This window comes from Streptopelia decaocto, assembly GCF_964273445.1.
Source record: "Streptopelia decaocto genome assembly, chromosome: 18".
NCBI lineage: Eukaryota > Metazoa > Chordata > Aves > Columbiformes > Columbidae > Streptopelia > Streptopelia decaocto.
The window spans coordinates 7983736-8005191 of NC_138673.1; the positions used below are offsets into that span (position 1 = coordinate 7983736).

The window sequence follows — 21456 nt, forward strand, 5'->3', positions numbered from 1 at the left end:
GAGTCTCCTCTGCAGACATTCCAACCCGCCTGGACACCTTCCTGTGTAACCTCATCTGGGTGTTCCTGCTCCATGGGGGGATTGCACTGGATGAGCTTCCCAGGTCCCTTCCAATCCCTGACATTCTGTGATCTTCCATTCTCCATCACTACCTTATGTTTTTTTCTACAGCTCTTGCTGTGGGGTTTGGTTGCTTATCTTCAAGAGAGGTCAGAAAGCAAAACAACACAGTCTGAAAATCCTGTGCAATGCCGAAACTGCCTTCATAAATGCTAATGTAAAGTTTATGGGGCTTTATTTTACAACTGTATCACTTACTGGTGGCCATTAGGCCTCATAGCGCTAGCAATGCTGTTTAAATTGTCTAACAGCAATGAACTAGAAGCTGTTGTGACACCTCTTACTGATGTACTCACAGAAATAAAGAGTAAATTATCCGTTAGTCTAGCTGTGGTAGATACTTACGCTTAATTCTTATAAATGTGTTTAACAGCTGCATATGGTTAACTTGCTACAGGAAAATGAATGCAGAGTTAATGTCTTACATTATTTATGTGCACCAGTGAGTGGTGTTATTCATATGCTGCTAAAAGCGATATGCACCAGTAGCTAACTGTGATAGAACAGCAACTAATGCTGCACAATAGTCTGTGTAGTACCCTCAATGTATGTGGTAATTCGGATGTGTTGGCAACATGAATTTGTTTACTTTGTCTGCTTATCTAACTTCCATACAGCAAATCTGGAGTAACCAGTGCAGCGTTGCCTGTTAACATACAGCAGAGACATGAAAAGGAGTTTAGCTGACACTTCAACTCGCAGCACAGCAGGTACCATCCATTCTTTTGTGTTTTACACTTCAGACCCCGTTATGCTTTTATATTTCTATATGTATAAATACCCAGCTGCAGTTTTCATACAGGATGTTTGGTATTCAGCCCTAGAGCCCCATTTCCTGAGTGTCTTGTGCGCTTTGTCTGTTTCAGCGCAGCACAGATTTTGAATGGAGTCGGGTGACTGGTCACTGAGGGAAAAGTTTCATTCACTGGATTATTTGCAGGACAGAGAGCTGGGAATGTGAATTCTGCAAGGCAATGGCTGGTCTGCTATGTGCTTATGAAATGTAATTCCTATGGGTGCTGTAAAATAATTAAGTAATTTTATTTACATATGTTCCATGTAGATTGTGTATCCTATTGCTATAGCATTATTATTTCAATCTTAATTTTAGGTTGTCTGCCTGTGCCTCTGTTCAATCAGAAAAAAAGAACTAGACAGCCCCTCACTTCAAATCCAATTAAAAATGAGCCAGGTACCAGTTCTGGGACTCATGATTACGACTTTTCTCCCACATCATTTGGTAAATAAGATACATTTTATTTTTTGTATGGCCTTTATGATTGTATTCTATTAAATTTGACATGGTCTTTATCAAGACCTATATGTATCCATTATGTTTATTTCTGAAAAGCTCATTGTGTAAAAATTGTCCTCCAGGAAATTTCTTTCTCCTCAATATAATTGAGCTTTTTATACTTTGTGCCTAGAGGGAGTTTGACTCTTTGTGTGTTAGAGAATGAAGTAGCACTGGCATTTAAATAGAGTCTCTTGAAACTCTGACCTTTTGTTTTCAGTTGATCTCAATCAACATTCAAGTCCTGTGTTACAAGAAGAAACATTTATAAGATGTCTTTCTTGTAATTCAGAAGAGAACTTCTGTTCTTCAAATTGTGCTCAGAAAGAATGATGCAGAATTCTGCCTTTAGTACTTCCTTTGTTTTACTTATAATAAAGTGAAAAAGTTTACTCAAAGTAAAAGCCTCTGTGCTAATAAGTCTAATGTCTGTAACTCAACCACTTTCTAGAGGAGCAACCTACTAGTTAGAAGTTGCCTTGTAATTACACATATCAAAGGATCCCATTCCTTTTATTTTTGACTTCTCATCGCTATTTGTGGAACATGAAGCAGATAACGAGCAGAAGCCCTAAGAAGACCTAATATCTGTCAGTCTTTTCAGTTTGTATCCATATTCAATCCTTTGTCTTTTGAGAATTAGGCTGGGGAACTGCAAACCCAGAAGTGGCTGGACCACAGAAAGGAGCAAACAGTGGGTATGTAAAAGCAGATTATTTGTTGCTTATTGATTTTTATTTAAATGTTAATTGTTTCATAAACTGTGATCCATCTGTTTGGCTTACAATAAAGCTGCTACTCTGTCACTGATACTTTAAACTTCTGTTTGAAAGCCGAACAGAACATCAGATGGCTCTTTCCCTTATGAAACCACCAAATGCATCAAAGGCTAATTTAGCAAATGCTGGAAAAAACTTCTATGCTTGCAGGTTGGTGGAAATCTTTAATTTTTATTATTCTTCCTTAACTAAACTTAAGTGAAAATATATCTTACATTAATCTATATTCTTGTAACATTCAGAGAGACCCTTTTAATTCTCAGGTTTTTACCGTAGTGCTTTTGAGCCAAAACCCACTGAAATGAATTTCTAGTGTACCTAATGAGGCCCATTAACTAGACCTAAAATCCAGCTTTATTATCAGGCCTAAAATTCAGCCTTACGATGTAGGTTGAGATTTGCCTTTACTTGAAGCTTTGCCCACTTCCCCCTTTGAGATTCGACTTTACTTGAAGCTTTGCCCACTTCCCCATTCCCATCCTTCCCCCTCCATTCCATTTTGCCTTTGAAGGAACTTGATTGACACATTCACACTCTTTTCGCCATTGGAAAGGAATAGGAAGAAAGAAAAAAAGGACAATTAAAACATTGCTGGAAATGTTCCTGCCAGCCCTAGGCATCTGAATCTGTAAACTTCTCCTTGGTTTACAAAAGCACAGAGTAGTCTGAATATTTAACAGATATTTTTAAAGCTATACTAACAATACATAGGTTGCTTTTACATACTTCAGTTACATATCTGAGTATTCAGAATAGATATTGTAATACTGAACTGTGTCTTATGTTGTACTACAGGGCAGAAGAGAAGACTCCCAGTATGAAAGTTTGGAACAGAAATGAGTATACTCCTTTAAGTAACACAACAGATTCAAGATCTGATAGTGGAATTATTCGAAAGTTTGAGAACCTTTCAAATAGTTTGAAAACTGTACAGCAGCAAAAAAACCCTGACAACCATCATTCATCTCAGTATATCAAAACAGAAACAAACCAAACATATACATCTAAAGGACAATGGCCAGTGAAACCTAACACTGTTTCAAAAAGTCCAGCATACAAGTTTAGCCATAATATTCAGCAAAATAAAATGAATGAAAAAATGTATTTTCCAGAAGACAGAAGTCAGGTAAACTTATGGAGAGAGTTAATATGAAGATACAATGCAGAAAACTGTAAGGAAAAATAAAATTGTGGAAAGATGAGGCTTTCATCAGTCCTTGCTGTCTTTATAAACCCTTAAGTTTCTGAGAATTTAGAAATGAGATTTCCATACTGTAATAATCCGCAGTACTCAGCGAGATCATATAGATTGGCAGGGAGTTGTTTTTATAGTCTGAACAAGTACTCTAATTTTAATGTAAGTATAGGATATCATAACATATAAATGTCTGTGTGCCTTTTAAAATGGTGTGTGTATCTCTAACTTGAATTTTCATCTTCCTCTGAAAGGAAGTTTCATCTCAATTAAAAATTAAAGAAAAAAAGAATTCTTTGCGAATCATATCTGCAGTCATTGAAAGCATGAGGCACTGGAGTCAATACACTTATAAAACTGCACTATTATTTGAAGTTTTAGGTAAGCATGGTAGATTGTGCTGTGACTGATAACAATGGTAGGACAACAGCCAAAAGAAGATGTTATTAACTGTAGGAACAACTGCTGAAATACTTAAAAACACAGAATATGGGCATGAGCACCACCTAATTTTCCTGCTGGAAGATCCATTCAGCTATTGAATATGACTAGAGTAGCTACAAAATTACTAATACAGTTATCCTTCAGCATTTAAGCTCTTTCTATCCTGTTTCTTTTCTTGTTTTTAGTATGTGTTGCAATACATTTTCCTATTAAAAAGGAACCTTCTGTAGGGAGGTACAGTTTTGCAGTAATTTTTAACGCAGTTAATCTGGGAATAAATTCAAGTCTGGAATACTTCTGAACACAGATGACCTTTAGTGTGTTTCACTTTGAATTTAATTGACGATATCTGAGAAATTAACATGACAAAAGACTGAAATGGCTAAACTTTAAATAAAGGTGAATAAGAATATACAATGTAATGGCATCTCAGGCAACTATTTTGACAAGGTTGCAAATATTTGAAGTTGATTTGTGTATGAAGATCAATAAAACTTAGAGAATTGTGTTGTGCTCTGCTTAACAAGGGAATAACCCATTTACAGTGATGGTTATGAAAACCGCACTTGGTCGCTCAGTTTAGACAGACATCACGTACAATGTTACTATTCAAAGACTATGTAAAGCCCGTAATTTGTATTGGAACTTCCAGCACAAGTTCCCACAGAAAGCTGGTGCTGACTTGACATATTGTAGTGCTTTTGTGTAGTAAATGTTGCCATGGTATCTTGGTATATTATAGTTAGTACTGCTCTGATGTTTACATCATGATTTATTTTTGTGAAATGGTACAGGCACCCTTGATTCTGCAGTCACACCTGGAGCATATGGGGCAAAGAATTTTCTTCTGAGAGATGGAAAGGAGACTCTGCCTTGTGTATTTTATGAAATTGTAAGTATTCTGTGTCCATACATAACACAGGCACCACTAGCTATAATCTCTTTTATAAAGCTAATAATATCACAGAATCACAGAATGTTAGGGATTGGAAGGGACCTTGCAAGATCATCCAGTCCAATGCCCCTGCCAGGGCAGGAACACCCAGATGAGGTTACACAGGAAGGCGTCCAGGCGGGTTTTGAATGTCTCCAGAGTATATACTGGAACCTGGGGTTGTTTGCACTCCCTCAGTTTAGCTGTGAGGATGCTGTGGGAGACTGTGTCAAATGCTTTACTCAAGTCAAGGTAGATCACGTCCACTGCTCTGCCATCATCCATCCATCTTGTTATGTCCTCATCAAAGTCAATGAGGTTGGTCAAGGACGACTTCCCCTTGGTGAAGCCATGTTGACTGCCCCTAATGACCTTCTTATCCCTCATATGCCTTGAGATGGCACCTTCCATCAGTTTCCCAGGGATGGAGGTGAGGCTGACTGGTCTATAGTTGCCCAGGTCCTCCTTCTTGCTCTTTTTGAAGACTGGAGTGACATTTGCTTTCCTCCAGTCCTCAGGCACCTCTCCTGTTTCCCAAGACTTGGCAAAGATGATGGAGAGTGGTCCAGCAATGACCTCAGCCAGCTAGGTCATATGTCGTTCTGATAAAACAAAACATTACTATGTAGAAAGAAAGATGGATACTCATACTATGTTGTTCACAAACTGGTCTAGAGCAATAATCCGGTCATTATTTAGGCATCCTCAGACTTCTGTTTCAGCAAAAAAGGTGGGACTTTCTGTTCAGCTTCTAAGTAACTGATAATAGCAAAAAAGCTGATGTAAATTCCTTCCACGTTTGAGGTAGTCCTCAGAAATCCACTAATATATAACAACTGGACCTTTTGAAAGCTTTTATGTTACAAAGGTGTGTAATTTTGTTTTTTATCATGCTTTTGCTGAAGGATCGGGAGCTTCCAAGACTAATTAGAGGCCGAGTGCACAGGTGCATGGGAAACTATGATGCAAAAAAGAATATTTTCAAGTGTGTCTCTGTAAGACCAGCAACTATTCAAGAACAAAACACTTTCCAAGAATTTGTTAGAATTGCAGATATTGAGATGACAGCATTTGTAAAAACAGTGAATGAAATTTAATAGTCAAAATGGTTGTCCAAAACAGGTTTTCACTTCTCGTTACCCATAAAGGCTGGACATCCTAAAGCATTTAACCAAACTAATACTGAAAATCTGATTAAATAACTGAAAATATCACTATGCTGTGTTCTCTAACAAATGCTATTTACAATGTTTTGTTTCTACTGTTACTTTTCATAGTTTATCTTTCCCAGTTAAATATGCAATAACAGGGTTTCATTACTTAGTAGATCATCAATACGAATGCAGCTTCCTTCAATACCTATTTCAAAATGTTGACTGTATAGTTATTTTGAGGAGTATGTGGTCAAAATTTACTAGCTAACGAACATCAGAGTTCTGTTTGGCTCTGCGTGTTGCATTAAAATTGTTCTTTGGTAGAAAGTTGGCTTTATTCCACTTCAGTTCCAACTAACAAGTTCCCTTTCCTTTTCTGGTTTACAAGAACATGTGTAAGGGCTTTTCTTGAAATGAACATTATAGATACTACAGAAAGATTTCACAGGATGCAGCTGTGTATATTAGGTACTCATATGGTTCCCGTTGATATGTTATCAGATTCATGGTTTTTAAAAATAATCAGTATAACACCTGTATAAAATAGCAACAGACCCTGAAGCTATAGGAGGATTGCCCAAGGACACAGAGGAAGTTGGAGGGAAATAATTGTTTGAACACAGAACTTCCTTGCCTTTGCCATAGAAACATCTTTCATGAGGGATGGACCAAGTACGTGTTTATGTCTTTGCCTTCAAACATTAACTTGCAGAGATTTTTCCTGCTGTTTCTATTTCCTTTTCCTCTTAGCTAGTTCCCCTACTTCAATAGCTTTGTACCAGACCTGTTGGGAATTGTAAAACAAAAGAGAGGTCAAGAAAATAGTAAACAGTATGATTCTTTTTTTCAGTTTTATTATACAGTGTTGGCAATTGGAAACTTCACATTTAAAATAATTGAAATATTGTATCCAACAAGTCAAATACAGAAAACAGTTAATATTCTAAAAAGGAGCCAGCTAGTCAACGCAGAAACACATTAATGGAAAATACAGCTTTTAGTTACACTTAAAAAATTATATATTTAGAATAAAACTTGAACCTGGTCCAGTAAATCGTTTGACTTGTAACAGGAAAACGCGTTTACACAGTTTAATGCGCAGACAGTCTTTATTTTAAAAAAGTGATCTGTCAGTGTTAGCACATGGATTGTTAGCAACGCCTCCCTTCATGTTCCAGGCGGGGACCTAAAGTAAATGCTTTACTAACTGTTTGAAGAACCACTTGTGTTATTGTCTTTGCTTTCTGTGCTAAGCTGGTTCTGAGCGTGGATTCAAGGACAGTCTTGCCTATCCAGTTGTAGAGGTCATATACATATATTTGATTTCCCTTATATATTATAAAATGTTAAAGAAAGTTCCAAATGGAAGGATTAGCTTAGCTCATAAAAGGTGCAGAATATTACAGGGTGTAGAGCTTGACGATGTTCACAACAGAAGCTGACTTTTACGAAGAAAAGGATTTGGTGCGGCAGTATTGTATATTGTAAGACTCCATTGTAACAGTAATTTAAAACTACAAAAGAAGCTTGAACTATGGGACCAGACCTGCAAGCATCCGTGCGTGTTGTCACCACCACACAAATGTTGTAGCTCTACTGATTTCAGCTGAATGACTGATGGTTCCAGTTCTGCACATGTGAAAGTTACGTTAACGAGTAATGACAGGAATAGGTTTATTTGTATCTACTAGGTATGTTATGGCTGTTAATAAAAATCTAAAATAATTTTACTTTCAGTAAGTGTTTAGATCTTTGCAAAAACGTTTTCTACTTTACACTAACAAATCACTTTTTCTAGTGAAACATTAAGTGAACAGTCGTAAACGTTACACATAACAGAAAAAACCCTACATAATACAGTTTATACACATTACTCAACATTTTTCAGTTGTTGCTTGTTTTGTTTTAATTATATTGATCCTGTCTTGTATAATGGTTCTAGTGTAAAGGCACAGGTTGGTTAGGAAAGAAAAGCCTGCATCTCTGTCTCTCTGCTTGGCAATGATGATTTTCTTTTTACATGTTGCTTGTTATTCCTCACTTTTCTGACTCTTATGAAAATTATCAATTTCAGCTGTTCATAAAAGAAAAAAGTAGAAGACGTTACTGAGAAGTGTATTATTCTACAGAAGTGACTTAAATATATTCTTCTTACTTCAGAGGTATTCCTTCCATCTATTTTCTTAAATATTTGGAAGATTTAATTCCTTAGTCACTGTTAGCAAAAACGCATAACATGGGCTCTCTTCCTCAGTGTACTTAACTCTATATTGAAATCTGTATTTTCAAAGGTTAGTAATGGAACTTGCCATGTTTACGTGCAGAATTTGCTTTTAGAATGCATGAAAATAGAACAACGGACAATTATTTCAGAAAACAATGCAATGTTCCATTGAAGTTTAGAAGGGTGAGGAATGTAAACAAGACTGCAGAAGTCTTTGACATTTATTAAAATAACACAGTGATTGTTCTATCTGTTTGTGTTTTCTTACACGTCTTCAACGTGTCTCTGTCTGTCCCTTCATGTACAATTTCCATTAAAAAAGCAATCAGGAATCAGTTGGACTCAGCTAAGTGAAGAATAATAAATTTGACCACTTGGTTTGTGCCAAAATACAAAACTAAGAAGTACAGTTATGAATTAAATAAAATCTATGTGATTCTTTCTTTTTAAATAAATAATAGAAAATAAAAGATAATAGAATTATAATTCAATTTTTATTTCAAATGAAAAACGTAACAGTGGGGTGAGATTAGAACCCAATGTTTCTTTTGCTTAAGGCAATCAAGTGCACTTATGTCAATGCTTGACAGTAATGAATTCAGTGCTATTGTGGAAATCAGACTTCACAAATTTCACATACAAACCCATGAACTATGGCCATTTGCTAATTCTGATGCAGCATCAGATTATTTTTATTAGTCTTGTCCAGTAGCATTTCTCCTCACTTTTTTTTTTTTAATAATAATGGGCTCTTTAATAATGGGTGGGACAGCACACATGGCTGGAATGTGGCCATGGATGGCTGTGTCCTTGTCAGGAAAGACAGGCCAGCCAGGTGTGCTGGTGGAATTGCTCTTTATGTGAGAGAGCAACTACAATGTATTGAGTATTGTCCAGGCACGGATAAGGAGTGAGTTGAGAGTCTATGGGCGAAAATTAAGGGGCAGGCTGGCAAGTGTGATACTGTTGTGGGTGTCTATTCTAGGCCACCAGATCAGGGTGAGGAAGTTGATGAGACCTTCTACTGACAGCTGAGAGCAGCCTCACAGTCACAGGCCCTGGCTGTGGTAGGGGATTTTAACTTCCCTGATGTTTGTTGGAAGGACTACTTGGCCAGCCAGCCGCAGTCTAGGAGGTTCCTCCAGTGCCTTGACGAGAACTTTCTGATGCAAAGGGTGGAGGAGCCGACTAGAAGAGGTGCACTGCTGGACCTCATCCTCACTAACAAGGAGGGTCTGGTTGAAGCGGTAAAGGTTGAGGGCTGCCTTGGTTGCAGCAACCATGAGATGGTGGAGTTCAGGATCTCCTGTGGCAGGAGCAGGATAGCAAGCAGAATTGCAACCCTGGATTGCAGCAGGGCAAACTTTGGCCTTTTCAGGCAATTGCTGGGGGAAATCCCATGGGCAAGGCTGCTTGAAGGTAAAGGGGCCCAAGACAGCTGGTTAGTGTTCAGGGACTGTTTCTACCAGGCACAAGATCAGAGCATCCCGACACATAGGAAGTCAAGGAAGGGAGCCAGGAGACCTGCGTGGTTAAACAGGGAACTGCTGGGGATGCTCAAGTGGAAGAGGAGAGTTTATAGATCATGGAAGGGGGGGCTGGCCACTTGGGGAGAATCTAAGGCTGTTGTCAGAGGGTGTAGGGAGGCAACTAGGAAAGCTGAGGCCTCCTTAGAATGAAACCTGGCGAGAGGGGTCAAGGACAACAGGAAGAGCTTTTTCCAATACATGGCAGATAAAACTAACAGCAGAGGCAATGTAGGACCACTGATGAATATGCAGGTACTACTAATACATACAGATTAAAAAGAAACTTCTTTCTTGTATAGAATTCTTTTTAGATATCTGGCTTAATTTTAGGCCGTGGCTACTGGTAGGTGCTTTTCTCACTAATCAAAATAATTGTAACAAAATATCATTATTGGTTTTAAAATTATTGGGTTCATAGAAGTTTTGACATTTAATAATATACAAAAAGTGAATTGAAGCTTTTAAAAGACTTAAGATTTTGAGACACAAAAGAAACTGGGAGGTAGACAGATGTTTTGAGGATAAACAGATTTTTGTTTTCCTAAGGCATTATGCCACTATATGTTTAGAGCAGTAAAAAGGCTGCTGATTAATCTTATTTCAATTCCAGAGTGTTCGCTGCTCGTACTTACGGAAGACTATCAATGCACTTCTGGTCTTTGTGAATCTGACCTTCTCTTCCCCATCTCCTTTGCTCTCTTTAGCAATACAGCTAAATGGAAGTGCTAGAATAATTTCTGCCCATTGCCTGTAGACAGGAATGTTCTGTTCTTAAACAGTAATAAAATACTATAAAATAGTAGGTATTGGAGTAGGAGATATGTGCTCTTTTGGTGCATATTTTGCAAAGAATGGTAAAAAGACAGACAACATGACCCCAACAATTGCCAGCATGTACCCCCAGCCAATCTGGCAGTCTCCTGCATAGTAGATGTCTGAGTTCTCACAGAATCTCTTCACAGTAGCAGAGTTGAAACCAAAAGGGTAAACCAAAAGCCCAGAAGCCATTATGAACACTAGAGAGGAGAAAAAGAAATACAACAATTATTAAAAATTCCTTGTTTTAGAAAGGCAAATAGACGTTATATTAAAATCAATTGAAAAAGTCATAGCTTAAACCTTCTGATTGTCAGATTCTCTTCACAATTACCTCTTATGGACAGCAGCATCCTATAACATGGTAGCAAGTTGGCACTGGGGTTGTTTTGATGAGAACTGTTGCCATCCTTAATTCCTTCTAGCAAATACACTAGCAGGTTAATCCAATGCATAATGAAGAAATATGTCTAAAATACAAGCAAAGCTTAAGCCACCTCTTGATGTTGGAAAGCCAGACTTGCCTCATGCAATTACACTGTCTGAATTATCTGTTAGCTTTTAATAGAACTTCACAGATTTTACAGTCTTTAATGAATATATGTTCTACTTAAACACCATGGCTTGTGCAATTAATTTAATGAAGAGCAGAACTAGTTTTCCATCTTGGAAAATAAGACTGCCCAAGGTATAAATCATGACTATGATAAAGGTGCGTTAAAATACTCCGGGTACAGTTCTCAGAGCCTGGTTTTGCCCCCTCAGAAGTCCAGGGGGGCTGAGTTGGCCAATGCGGAGGGTTCTTCCATCCCACCTCTTGTGGGCAAGAAGCAGGACCCGGGTAACTATAGACTGGTCACCCTCACCTCCATCCCTGGGAAACTGATGGAACTGACAACCAGTGATAGGACAAGGGGTAATGGGTTCAAACTGGAACACAAGAGGTTCCACTTAAATATGAGAAGAAACTTCTTCCCAGTGAGGATGACAGAGCCTGGCCCAGGCTGCCCAGGGGGGTTGTGGAGTCTCCTTCTCTGCAGACATTCCAACCCGCCTGGACACCTTCCTGTGTAACCTCATCTGGGTGTTCCTGCTCCATGGGGGGATTGCACTGGATGAGCTTTCCAGGTCCCTTCCAATCCCTGACATTCTGGGATTCTGTGACTGAGAAACCATTTTTTCTTTTCTAACCTTTCTGCTAATGAATAACCATTGTATATTAAATCTATAGTCTATTCCTATATGGTTCAATTTTAAAAGGCTTTATTTTATGTACCACAAAGATCCCAGGAAGCAGTCCATTTTTCCTACCTTCCCATTCCTCTAGGTCGGTGTTTTGTTCAAATTCAGGGTGGATTTGTCAGTGATTCAGGAATAGCGGTAATCAGAATTAACTGTTATGTGTGAGCTGATAGATAATTCATAACTAGCAAACATCTAATGAAACATTAAGATTACAAAACAAACACTACATGCTATTCTCTGTAATTACATTTCAGGCAGGGCATGTACATATTACTCCAATTATAATATTGGAGAGGCTTAATCTTCAAAGAATCCACTAAAAGAGGCCAATAACTCATTAGTCTTTTCTAATTTAAAAATTTTTTAATAAGCTTGGGTGCCAGATGAAGTAAAAAAGTTTAACACACTCAGCCTGTAAAGTCCCTGAATAATTTGAATAAAACCTTTCCTTACAATCTAAATGGAACCACCGAGTTAATCCCATGTAAAAAAAAAGAGTAAGACTAAGAAAATTGAAATTAAAAAGAGAGAAACTGGAAGAGAAGCAAACTTGCCGGCCTTTTTCGCTCTAGGGTAACCCATGTGTGGGTTCAGCGAGCGGAGCTCTCAGACCAAGGTGCCTTTACCTGCCCTGGCTTCCACAACCGCTCTCTTTCCCTTCACGCCTTTATGAACTGGAGGTTTATGGTGGTTCCCAAGGAACGGACACCGTGACCTCCCCCTTTCTCCAGCCGTGTGAAGGTGACACTGCAGGAGCCGGTTAAGGGAAAGGTCTTCTCAGCGCTGACAACATCCTGAGCAGGTCCCGCACTCCCTGAATTCAACCAGCTGTGGGTGCCTGGGGCTCACTAAGCTCAGCACCCGGTTCTTAGCAGCTGTGCTTGTGCCTCTAGGCTCTAACATTACATAAAAATAGGAGCTAAAGCTAAATACAAAGAAGTTGCATTAAGCAGATCTCCCTTAGCTACATGCATAGGACACCACTAAAAGCAACACGAAGCAGCACCTCTGTAGGCAGAAACAGAGGAAGCGACCTTGGAGAACAACCAGAAAAAAGGGAGACTTTTCCTACTGCTGTTGCACAGTTTGTGAGTGTTAAACCACTAAACCGAGCAACAAACTAAATGGTCTTAATCCCTAGACCTGTGTAAATTGTGGCATTCACTCGTGGCTAATCCAGGTGGGAACAACGTGCTACCTAAGAGACTCTGATGTGCAGTGGATACCCAGCACAGCCCCACGCAACACGCAGGCTGCTCGGCTGCATGCAGAATCTCGACATAGCCCCATGGTGCAAAACCTTCTGTAAAATTTTGGCCCATTTGCCAAGGAAAGTGAGCCAGTTTTAGGAAAAACAGCAAGTGCTCTAGGCAAGAAGCAAGTCTAAAATTAAGATTTCAGTTTCATACAATGTCCTGAGTTGGAAGGGACCCACAAGGATCACTGAATCCATGCATCTCATTCGGCAAAAGAAAACATTATATGGAATCGGAAGAAATCTTTTTATCATAAAAACATTTTAAACTTCGCTAGCTCTTAAAATTTGCTAGTTTTCTGACACTATCTCAACCCCTTCCTCCACTTATCTGTCCATATATATGTTTTCTTTGTGGTTGGGTTACACAGAATTATTTTGAAGGTTGTGCTTTACAGTGTTTTGATTACCACTTGGCGCTGATGTTGTATGGCGTGATTTAATGGAAGGAGCTTTTTTGAAGGCTAGAAATAATTTGTCACAGTCGAATGTAATGTGTTCACATATCAAACAGACTAAAAAGTTACCCATGGTTTCATATCCTCAGGCATGTCAGAGAATGACCTCATTATTCTCATTTAGGCGCCCTCTTTCTTACAAAGGCTCAAAATATTGAATAGCCTGTTATTATCAGCAGAAGCCAAGCTTTCAGATGCGGTGCTAATGACTGCTTAATAGTGCTGTCTGTCAGCTGTGCAGTTAGCTGGGAGAGCGCACAAAGAAACAGTGGGGCTCCATTTAGGCTCCTCATGTAACACTTATGCCTCTGCACAGCTTTCCAACAACAAACATCACTTTTAAATGTGTCAGAATACAGTAGCGAGTGCATCTTACCATTATGTGTGGTGTAATCCTGCTGTCATACAAGACGATGAGAAGGCTAGACAACATATTTGGGTCTGTTCTATAGCATGAAGTATATGGAGCGTAGAGGGGACTTGCTGGTAAAATGGATAGTTGGGGCTCTTTTCTTAGCATTGCTTGACTGATCATTTGATTCATCTCCATCAGCTGTTTGTTCTTGTTAAAAACATGCATTTTTTTGGTCTTAATATCTCACACATGGTGTTTGTTATTTTTAGGCCCTCAGCACCTGAGTTCTCAGCAGTAAGTTACAGCCACTGCAGGGCAGTTTGAAGTCAAGTCCACGTGTGTTGCTTCAACTGTAAGTCACTTTTTATTTCTGCTTTCCAATCTGCCCTCCCAAACACTTACAGTCTCATCCTCTCTCTTTATGTCACTGGTGTCCCACAGCCGGGCAGTCAATGGCAGCTTTTCCTCTGCAGGGTTTGCTGGCCAAGGCAGCACCTCTGTGCTGAGCCCTTGCTCCTGCTGCAGGCCTGAAGCTTAAAAAATATGGTTTACCTATTTCTTTTTTAAAAGTAGATTCCTGAATCTGTCGATTTTTAAATAAAATAACAGGAATAAGGTATTATTAGAAAGGAGGACACTTCTTTTGAGGGAAAATGCCACTTTTGGTGATGGTAATAATGCTGAATCAATGACACTTCTACTCAGGGAAAACATCGTTTTCTGCTATTTTAAAATCAAACTGTGACTCTGTATCATTGCAATGGTCCATTTATTTCATTAAGCTCCTGAAATACTGCTTAATTATTTACATCTATCACATACAAAGTTTATTTTAAGCCAGAGAAACCATAGCAACGCAGTTCTCTGGAGTGAGTGTAGAGGGCGCCAATGTACAGCTCTCTTAAATGCCATGCACAAAAATGGCTATTTCCATTTCTTTTGGCAAGACTGATGGAGTTTTTAACATATGAAGCAAAATAATTGAATATTTTTCTGTATTGTGAAGCTGGAATGTGAAAACTTGGCTAAGCTTATGTATATCCTTCAATACTAGTGTTGAGATGGATGGAAATCCAGAGGTAGACCATAAAAATTATAGAGATCAGAAAAAAGCTGTTTTATTTTATTTTATTGTATTTGTTAATATGTTTAGATGATGTGTAGTAGTAATACTGATCACTAAATACTAGTAAAATATGCTGTGTGCATGAATTATCTTCCTGAAATTACCTGCTGTAAGAAGATTAGTTAGTCTTAGAAGTTTAATTTCTTGTGACAATGATGGATTAATTGCAAGACTGTGGGACATATCAGACAATCATTAGAATTCGGGCTGAATTGTGGGTGAGCAAGAGTATTATTCCAACCCTATTACAGATTATCACAGTCTTATCTCTTCTTGGAACATTTTTATTGACAGAGCTTAATCTACCAAAGCAGTTTTACACTCATCAAGAAGTTTCCTCTCACATACAATGCATTACGTCCCTCCCTAAAGCTGGCAGTTCTTATGCACAATCAGCTGACTTTGAATACCACATTTCCTCTCAGGTTTATACATTGCATTAATGTAATTATTCTATTAGCTCCTCATAAGTGTTTCTTTATGTTTACATGATTTTATTTACATCATTTTACACAAGAAAAAAGATGCTGATCTAAAGTCCCAGACACCCTGACACAAAACCAGAAATACAGCTAATGTGAGCAGCAATGAGAGAACCTTTCAACCAGTAACACAGCCAGATATCTTCAAACACATCATCTCTGTCCTCCTGCACTGCCTGGCCTATACTCAATAATTTCCACCATCCTTCCTAAGCAAATATTCTTGTAACACGCCTGAAGGGTCACTACAAATAGGATATTTTGGCGTATGTGGTGTAGGTTCCCTTGGACAAAAAGGAGATACCTACACGTCTTTTCCAACAATTGGAAATCTAAAGACAATACTAAATAAGATCCAAGGTCATAGTTGTTGTTGTTCATGGTAATAGCTGTGCAAACGGAAACAAGATGGAATTTTGGGCTATCTGCAAATGAGGAATTTCCTTTTGGCTACTTCCTAAAAGCGGGATTACCTAGAGCAATTTTGGTGAGAGCTGAAATGCATCTAAAATCAGCACGCATGGTTTTAAATGCCAATTACGTCTAAATAAAACGAACAGGAAAGTGACCTTGTCAAAGATGAAACAAACCAGACAAAATCCTACTGTTCTGGAAGCAAAACTTTGGAGGGGCAAAGCAAACAGGGACCACCGTTAAATGCCATTGTGCTCTGAACTCCTGGCAGGTGCACATCAGGAACCTATAGATCAGCCCTAGCAATTATTCCCTCCAAGGAAAGCAGAATGAAGAGCAGGGAAACGGGATAATAACACCCATAGGCTTGGTATCAAAATGTAGCTGTCCTCTGTTGTAACTGAACAAAGAGCTGGAACTCGGAATAATGATACAGCCACTTCGAACATATTACAGTTTAGCTCTTTTTTCCTTTGTAAAGAATTATTCCATTGGCTTCATTTCAGTCAAACATGTTGTGATTTGAAGAGCACGTATCAGGGCTGGACTGTTGCCAAACAAGTAGATTATACCAGTTCCTTTTCTAGCTTTTCTAAATGGCACAACTCAGAAGTTAGCACTTAGCAGCTATAATATACGTGTGGTTATAACAAAAGCTATGTAGCTTGTCAAAACCCTTTGTTAGCGAACAAAGGAACTGTATTAGTCTGTACAATGTCTCCAAACTCTATGTTAAAATAAATGCTGAGTATGTGACTACAGCTCACGAGCTAAAGAACTGCATCAGATATAGTAACTTGTATTTTATATATGCATATCTATGCAAAACTGCTGGGAAATATATGCATATGAAAAGCTGGACAATGCTTTCCATTTCAGTTTATTTGGTTTTAGCTGAGGTGGAACAGAAACAGGTTATTTTAAACAAAACTAGCGTTGAAATAAGAGTGCCCATGCCCCTTTTTTGCACGAATCGTCTTCTTACCACTTAAATACCCCATTCGAGTTCGGTTGGCACAACGTCTTCACTCAGACAGGCCCTTATTGCCCAAATAGCCTGGTTCAGAAATGGCCAACAATTGTCCAAATAGCTGAATCTACCTCATTTTTTAACTGAAGGGAGTGCTATCTAACTATCCAGACTTGGGAAAAGAAATTCTCTGAAGCCAACACAGAGGTAATTGGGCTTGGTAATTGCTGCATTAGCTGCAAGTTTATTAAGGGCCACAAAAAGAAATGCCATCCCAGTGACCTTTGAGGTTGCATTTCACAGCATGTTTTCTACATGAGAACAAATCATGAACCGTCACTACTTCTGCCAAGTGAGTGGTAGCTATGGTGAAGATTTATAGATGTAATCTGGTAATCTATGGGCCTAATCAGGCAGTTATAGAGTTGTGTGTCATTTACTCAAAAAGGCTGAAATGATCTAGCGCCATGTGGACTATCTCTGGTGGAGGAGTGCGTTTTGTCATCTGCAAGGTTAGGAGATATACAGTCTATTTAGCAGACTGTGAAAGGGAGAGACAAGAGCTAATGTTTCTCAAAATAGCAGATTGTTACACAGAATTTTACAAGACTCAGCTAAGAAATGGGGGCTGTCAGATGCACTCTCATTTGGAAGCCATTACCATTTTCCTTTTTCGTGTGGCTTCGATAATTATGTAGATTTTCTGTTTAATTTTTTTGAAATTATGTAAGTCATGCTCACTTAATCTCTTTCAGAACAGCAAACACAGAAGCAGACTAATAATATCATATTAACATATTTAAGTGTTGGATTCTTTAGATGAGAGCAGCATGTTCAGAATGTCTTGTGCCTGTAATGTGCCTCCTTCCCTTATCTCTGTATTACATTTTATTCAGTAGTTAAGGAGTGCTAATAAAAAGTGCATATTTCAGTCGTTCTATTTTAGGTAAACATAACACAGTGCACATTTTCTAAGCGATGCACATTGGTTAACTGCTCAATTCCATTTCTACAAATAGAAATATAGGTGGCAAACACTTTGCTTCTCAATTAACCTATGCAGGCCAGAAGCAGCGTGTACTCCAGCACAGGCAGGGAATGGAATAGATGGCTGAATATCTAAATTAATACTACTTCTTGCAATCTTTTGTCTAAGAACAAGCGCAGCTTCACCATGTGATGCGTTCCCTAGCGAGGAGCAGCGTCAGCCCGGGTCCGAACGCAGCTGGTCGTGGCGAGGGAGCAGACACGTGTCCTTGCAGCATATTGTGTCTCCTTTGGACCCCACTGGCCCGGGGAGGGGAGATGCTGCCCAGCCTACAGCAGGTCTTGGCTCCTGCTCCGCCTGTCAGTTCCAAGCTCTTAAATAGCTATTTAGAGCAGGGGCTGAGGTCCAAAAGACAGGCAGTGATGTGTAGATCACCTGAAATGTCATGATTTGACATGACACATTTGCTCCCTTCTCTTCCCCACCTGCTCACCTCACAGGCCTGTTTTAAATCAATCTTTTCACCTCTCCCAAGACTCACAATTTAAGCAGAGCAGACTCTCACCCAAACAGATTTATAATGAAGCTGGTGGCCATTAAATACTAGCCTTACATCAGAGGTGACCTTATGGTAAAGCATTGTATGGTGAATTTATTTTGACTTTGCGCATCCTATACCTTGTCTCCCGCATAGCGGAGACACGCGATGTGGCAGCCGAGTCAGTGGTGGTGGGAGGCCCGATGCCTGAGAATAATGCCCACGTCTCACTTCGTTACGGCTGCACTTCACATCCCAGCAGTCTTCAAGCCTCAGGGATATCGCATTCATTACCTCTTTCAGAGACACGTATTTTACATAAATGGCTGAAAGGTGATTAGAATCCCTGACAGAACAGCATTTTATCTGGAATGCAACCATGAAGAATATGTGCCTAGAACAAAAAAGGCATCCTACATCCTTCTTCTAATTGATTTAAGCTACAAAGGACAGATTCAGTTTTCCTAGGGCACAGGAAGTACCAGGAAGACAGAAATGGCATGTTTTCCTATCTCCTAATAAAAACTCCTTGACAGGGGGTTGAAACCTGAGTTTTCTGTTTCTCAGATGTCCCTGTCCTGTGAATGTCATCACTCAGCAGACGCACACATGCTGCCACCTCACCATAAAAAACACTTCTGTAACAACCCTCATTTCACGCTGCTGATTCCAGCCCACCATAAATCAGCAGCACCACAAGTAACAGTGGAAATAATTGTCTGTTCCTGAGCTCCCCTCTTGTTACGGCCCAGGTGCCGCGCAGCTGTAGCCATACGGTAGCCTGCGTCCTGCTGAAGGGGGGTAGAGCAGCACCTCCTACAGTAAATACCACCTGAATACGGTGGTATTTGATGCTGCGAACTGGGCAAGTGCAGCTTGTACTCATGCAGTGGTTTTCTTCACCTTTAAAAATGTTATAAAAGGCATCACCTCTGGCTTAAACCGGATGCTCTGAGAGAGGAAATGGGAGAGTGACTGCTCATTCATTGAAAGCTGCCTGGAAATGCAGCAGGTGACCCCAGGGCTGATCCTCAGGCAATGTGTCGGTGTGCTGCGCTCTGACCCAGCTCCCTCTCGCACTGCACCCTCTCTCTGCCACCCACCTTTTTGTTTCGGTTGGTTTTTCCCTGAGCAGAGGTTGCTCATACTGATTCCCAGCCATGCAAATGAATCAGTGCAGCGCAGCCAACACTTTGACCTCAGCCGTGTTTCACCCCTCTGTTCTTTAGCCAAGTTTTACACGGGAACTTTCAGAAATGTGTCGTGTTAAAGCACAAGGTCAAACCAGCACCAGGCTGGTGGTGCTGGTCGGGCTGCACACCCAGCAGCAGAATAGTCTGCTTGTGGAAACCGCCAGCCACGTCTCACACAAGAAGCTGCTGAAAGAAAAGAGCCAAAACTCACCTGGCATCTTATTTCTGAGAAATAATGTAGAAATCCAGAGCAGTGATAGAAATGCCCCAAATTACTAGTTAAATAGAAGTGATTTGGGATATCTGATCATTTTTATCAGGTTGGCCCAGCTGCACCATTTCCCATCTCCAATTATACCAAAAGGGCCCACATTTCCTCCTTCATTAATACATTTGAAGGATTTAATGAGTTACTTCATCAGGTTAATAAATCCCTTCAATAACTTTATTACATTTTGATACAATTATTCAAGCAGCGCAGCTAACAAACGATCATCATTTATATTTCTTGACAATAACTTAGTTAATATATGTGGACCATGAAATTCAAAATCCATAAATAAACTCTGGGGACGACTCGATGTCTTTGTGGGGGAGGGTGTTTTTCTCTCCCCACTTAGGGCAGCTTTGGAAACCCTCTGTCTCTTGTGCAAGTGACTTCAGGCAAGTGCTAAGGAGAACTGCAGGAGGTTGGTGCCTCCCAGCAACGTTCTGCTTCCCAGCGAGTGCCGAGGGAGGAGATGAGCTGCTCTAGGACATACCGCTGCCCATAGGGAGGTCCCTTAAAATGCATCAGGAGCGACATAACCCGTATTTATTTGCTCCAGCCCTTTATCAGGTTTAAAATCCAGCTTCATAAAGGCTGTTCCATTTCTCGAGGTGAAGATCTTTGGCTAATTTTGACAAGGTGCAGTGACACCATCAGAAAATAACATTATATTCTGGAAATTATTTTAAAACTAAATTGGATTGGTTGCCATGCCATTTGTTTTTCCTGTGGCATCATAGTAAATTACATCATCAACAGAATAACCTGAGGGGCAAGGATGTTTTCAGAATCTTAACCTTCGAATAGCCAGCAGTATTATAGCTTCCTATTGCCAGAGTAATAATATTTATGGTACGTAGACTGCAAGAATGGAACCATACCATTTATTTACTTATACTTGATAGCCACCTCCAGCAAGAACAAATTTCCCATTAATCACCACCTTATCTCTGTAAGAAACGTTTACTCTCAAGGACATCTGTATTATTCCCTTTGTTTTATTAATACAGAGAATAGCACTGCCGTGGATCATTTGACACTGAACTTTATTTATTTTCTAGATTTTCTTCTTTAAGGGGCGCTGAACTGCTTAAATAAAATAAACATTGGTCTTTCTTAATAGCCAAACTACTGAAGACCGCAGTCATAGCGAGGGACATGTGCTTTGGAAATCAATCTGGATATATTTTTATGTAAAGAAACTGCAAATCAGTTTCTCTTTCTTCTCTCTTCTTTAATCTGCAGAAAGTCCATTTATAAATGCTGAGTTCCTCCCGGGGGTGCAGATGACCTTGTTAACATGTGAGTGCCAGAAAAGCTGTGCCCTCCACCCAGGGGGTCAGGGAAGTAAAGCCAGTTCCTACCTTCAGATCTTAGCTTGTAATAAAAACTGCATATTTCTCTTCCCTTTCACATAGTCTTTAGTTAGCATTTTTAAAATTACACATTACATTGAGCTCCGGGCTGGTTTGTTTTTCTAATTTTTCAAGAGCACTGCATCCTATATTTTCATCTTTAAAAAAAGAAATCGATGTAGGCCCAGCAGGGGACAATATCAGACAGCCAAATTCTCTTTCATGTAAGAAAAGCATTAGTGGAAAGACTTCGGCAAGCTGAAATTTGTGGAAGTTTCTCCCAGTCAGTGGGTTTGGTTCTGTTCAGTTTTCTAAACTAG

General features: G+C 39.5%; 2 protein-coding genes across 2 annotated transcripts in view; one reads left to right on the forward strand and one right to left on the reverse strand.

The window, feature by feature from the left end:
* Positions 1-787: 787 nt before the first annotated feature.
* On the forward strand, positions 788-5863 carry SPATA22 (spermatogenesis associated 22; the record flags this gene model as incomplete). Its single annotated transcript, XM_082068541.1, has 8 exons — positions 788-830; positions 1232-1360; positions 2058-2112; positions 2248-2343; positions 2989-3319; positions 3643-3769; positions 4627-4724; positions 5672-5863. The coding sequence occupies 8 exons, from the start codon at positions 788-790 to the stop codon at positions 5861-5863; spliced, it is 1071 nt and encodes a 356-aa protein (XP_081924667.1).
* A 902-nt stretch (positions 5864-6765) lies between these two features.
* Positions 6766-21456, reverse strand: part of LHFPL7 (LHFPL tetraspan subfamily member 7) — a 58847-nt gene continuing 44156 nt past the window's right edge. Inside the window, exon 3 of the mRNA XM_082068548.1 lies at positions 6766-10689. Coding sequence (XP_081924674.1) covers positions 10463-10689 — 227 coding nt within the window. The 3' untranslated portion in view covers positions 6766-10462. The remainder of the gene's footprint in view (positions 10690-21456) is intronic.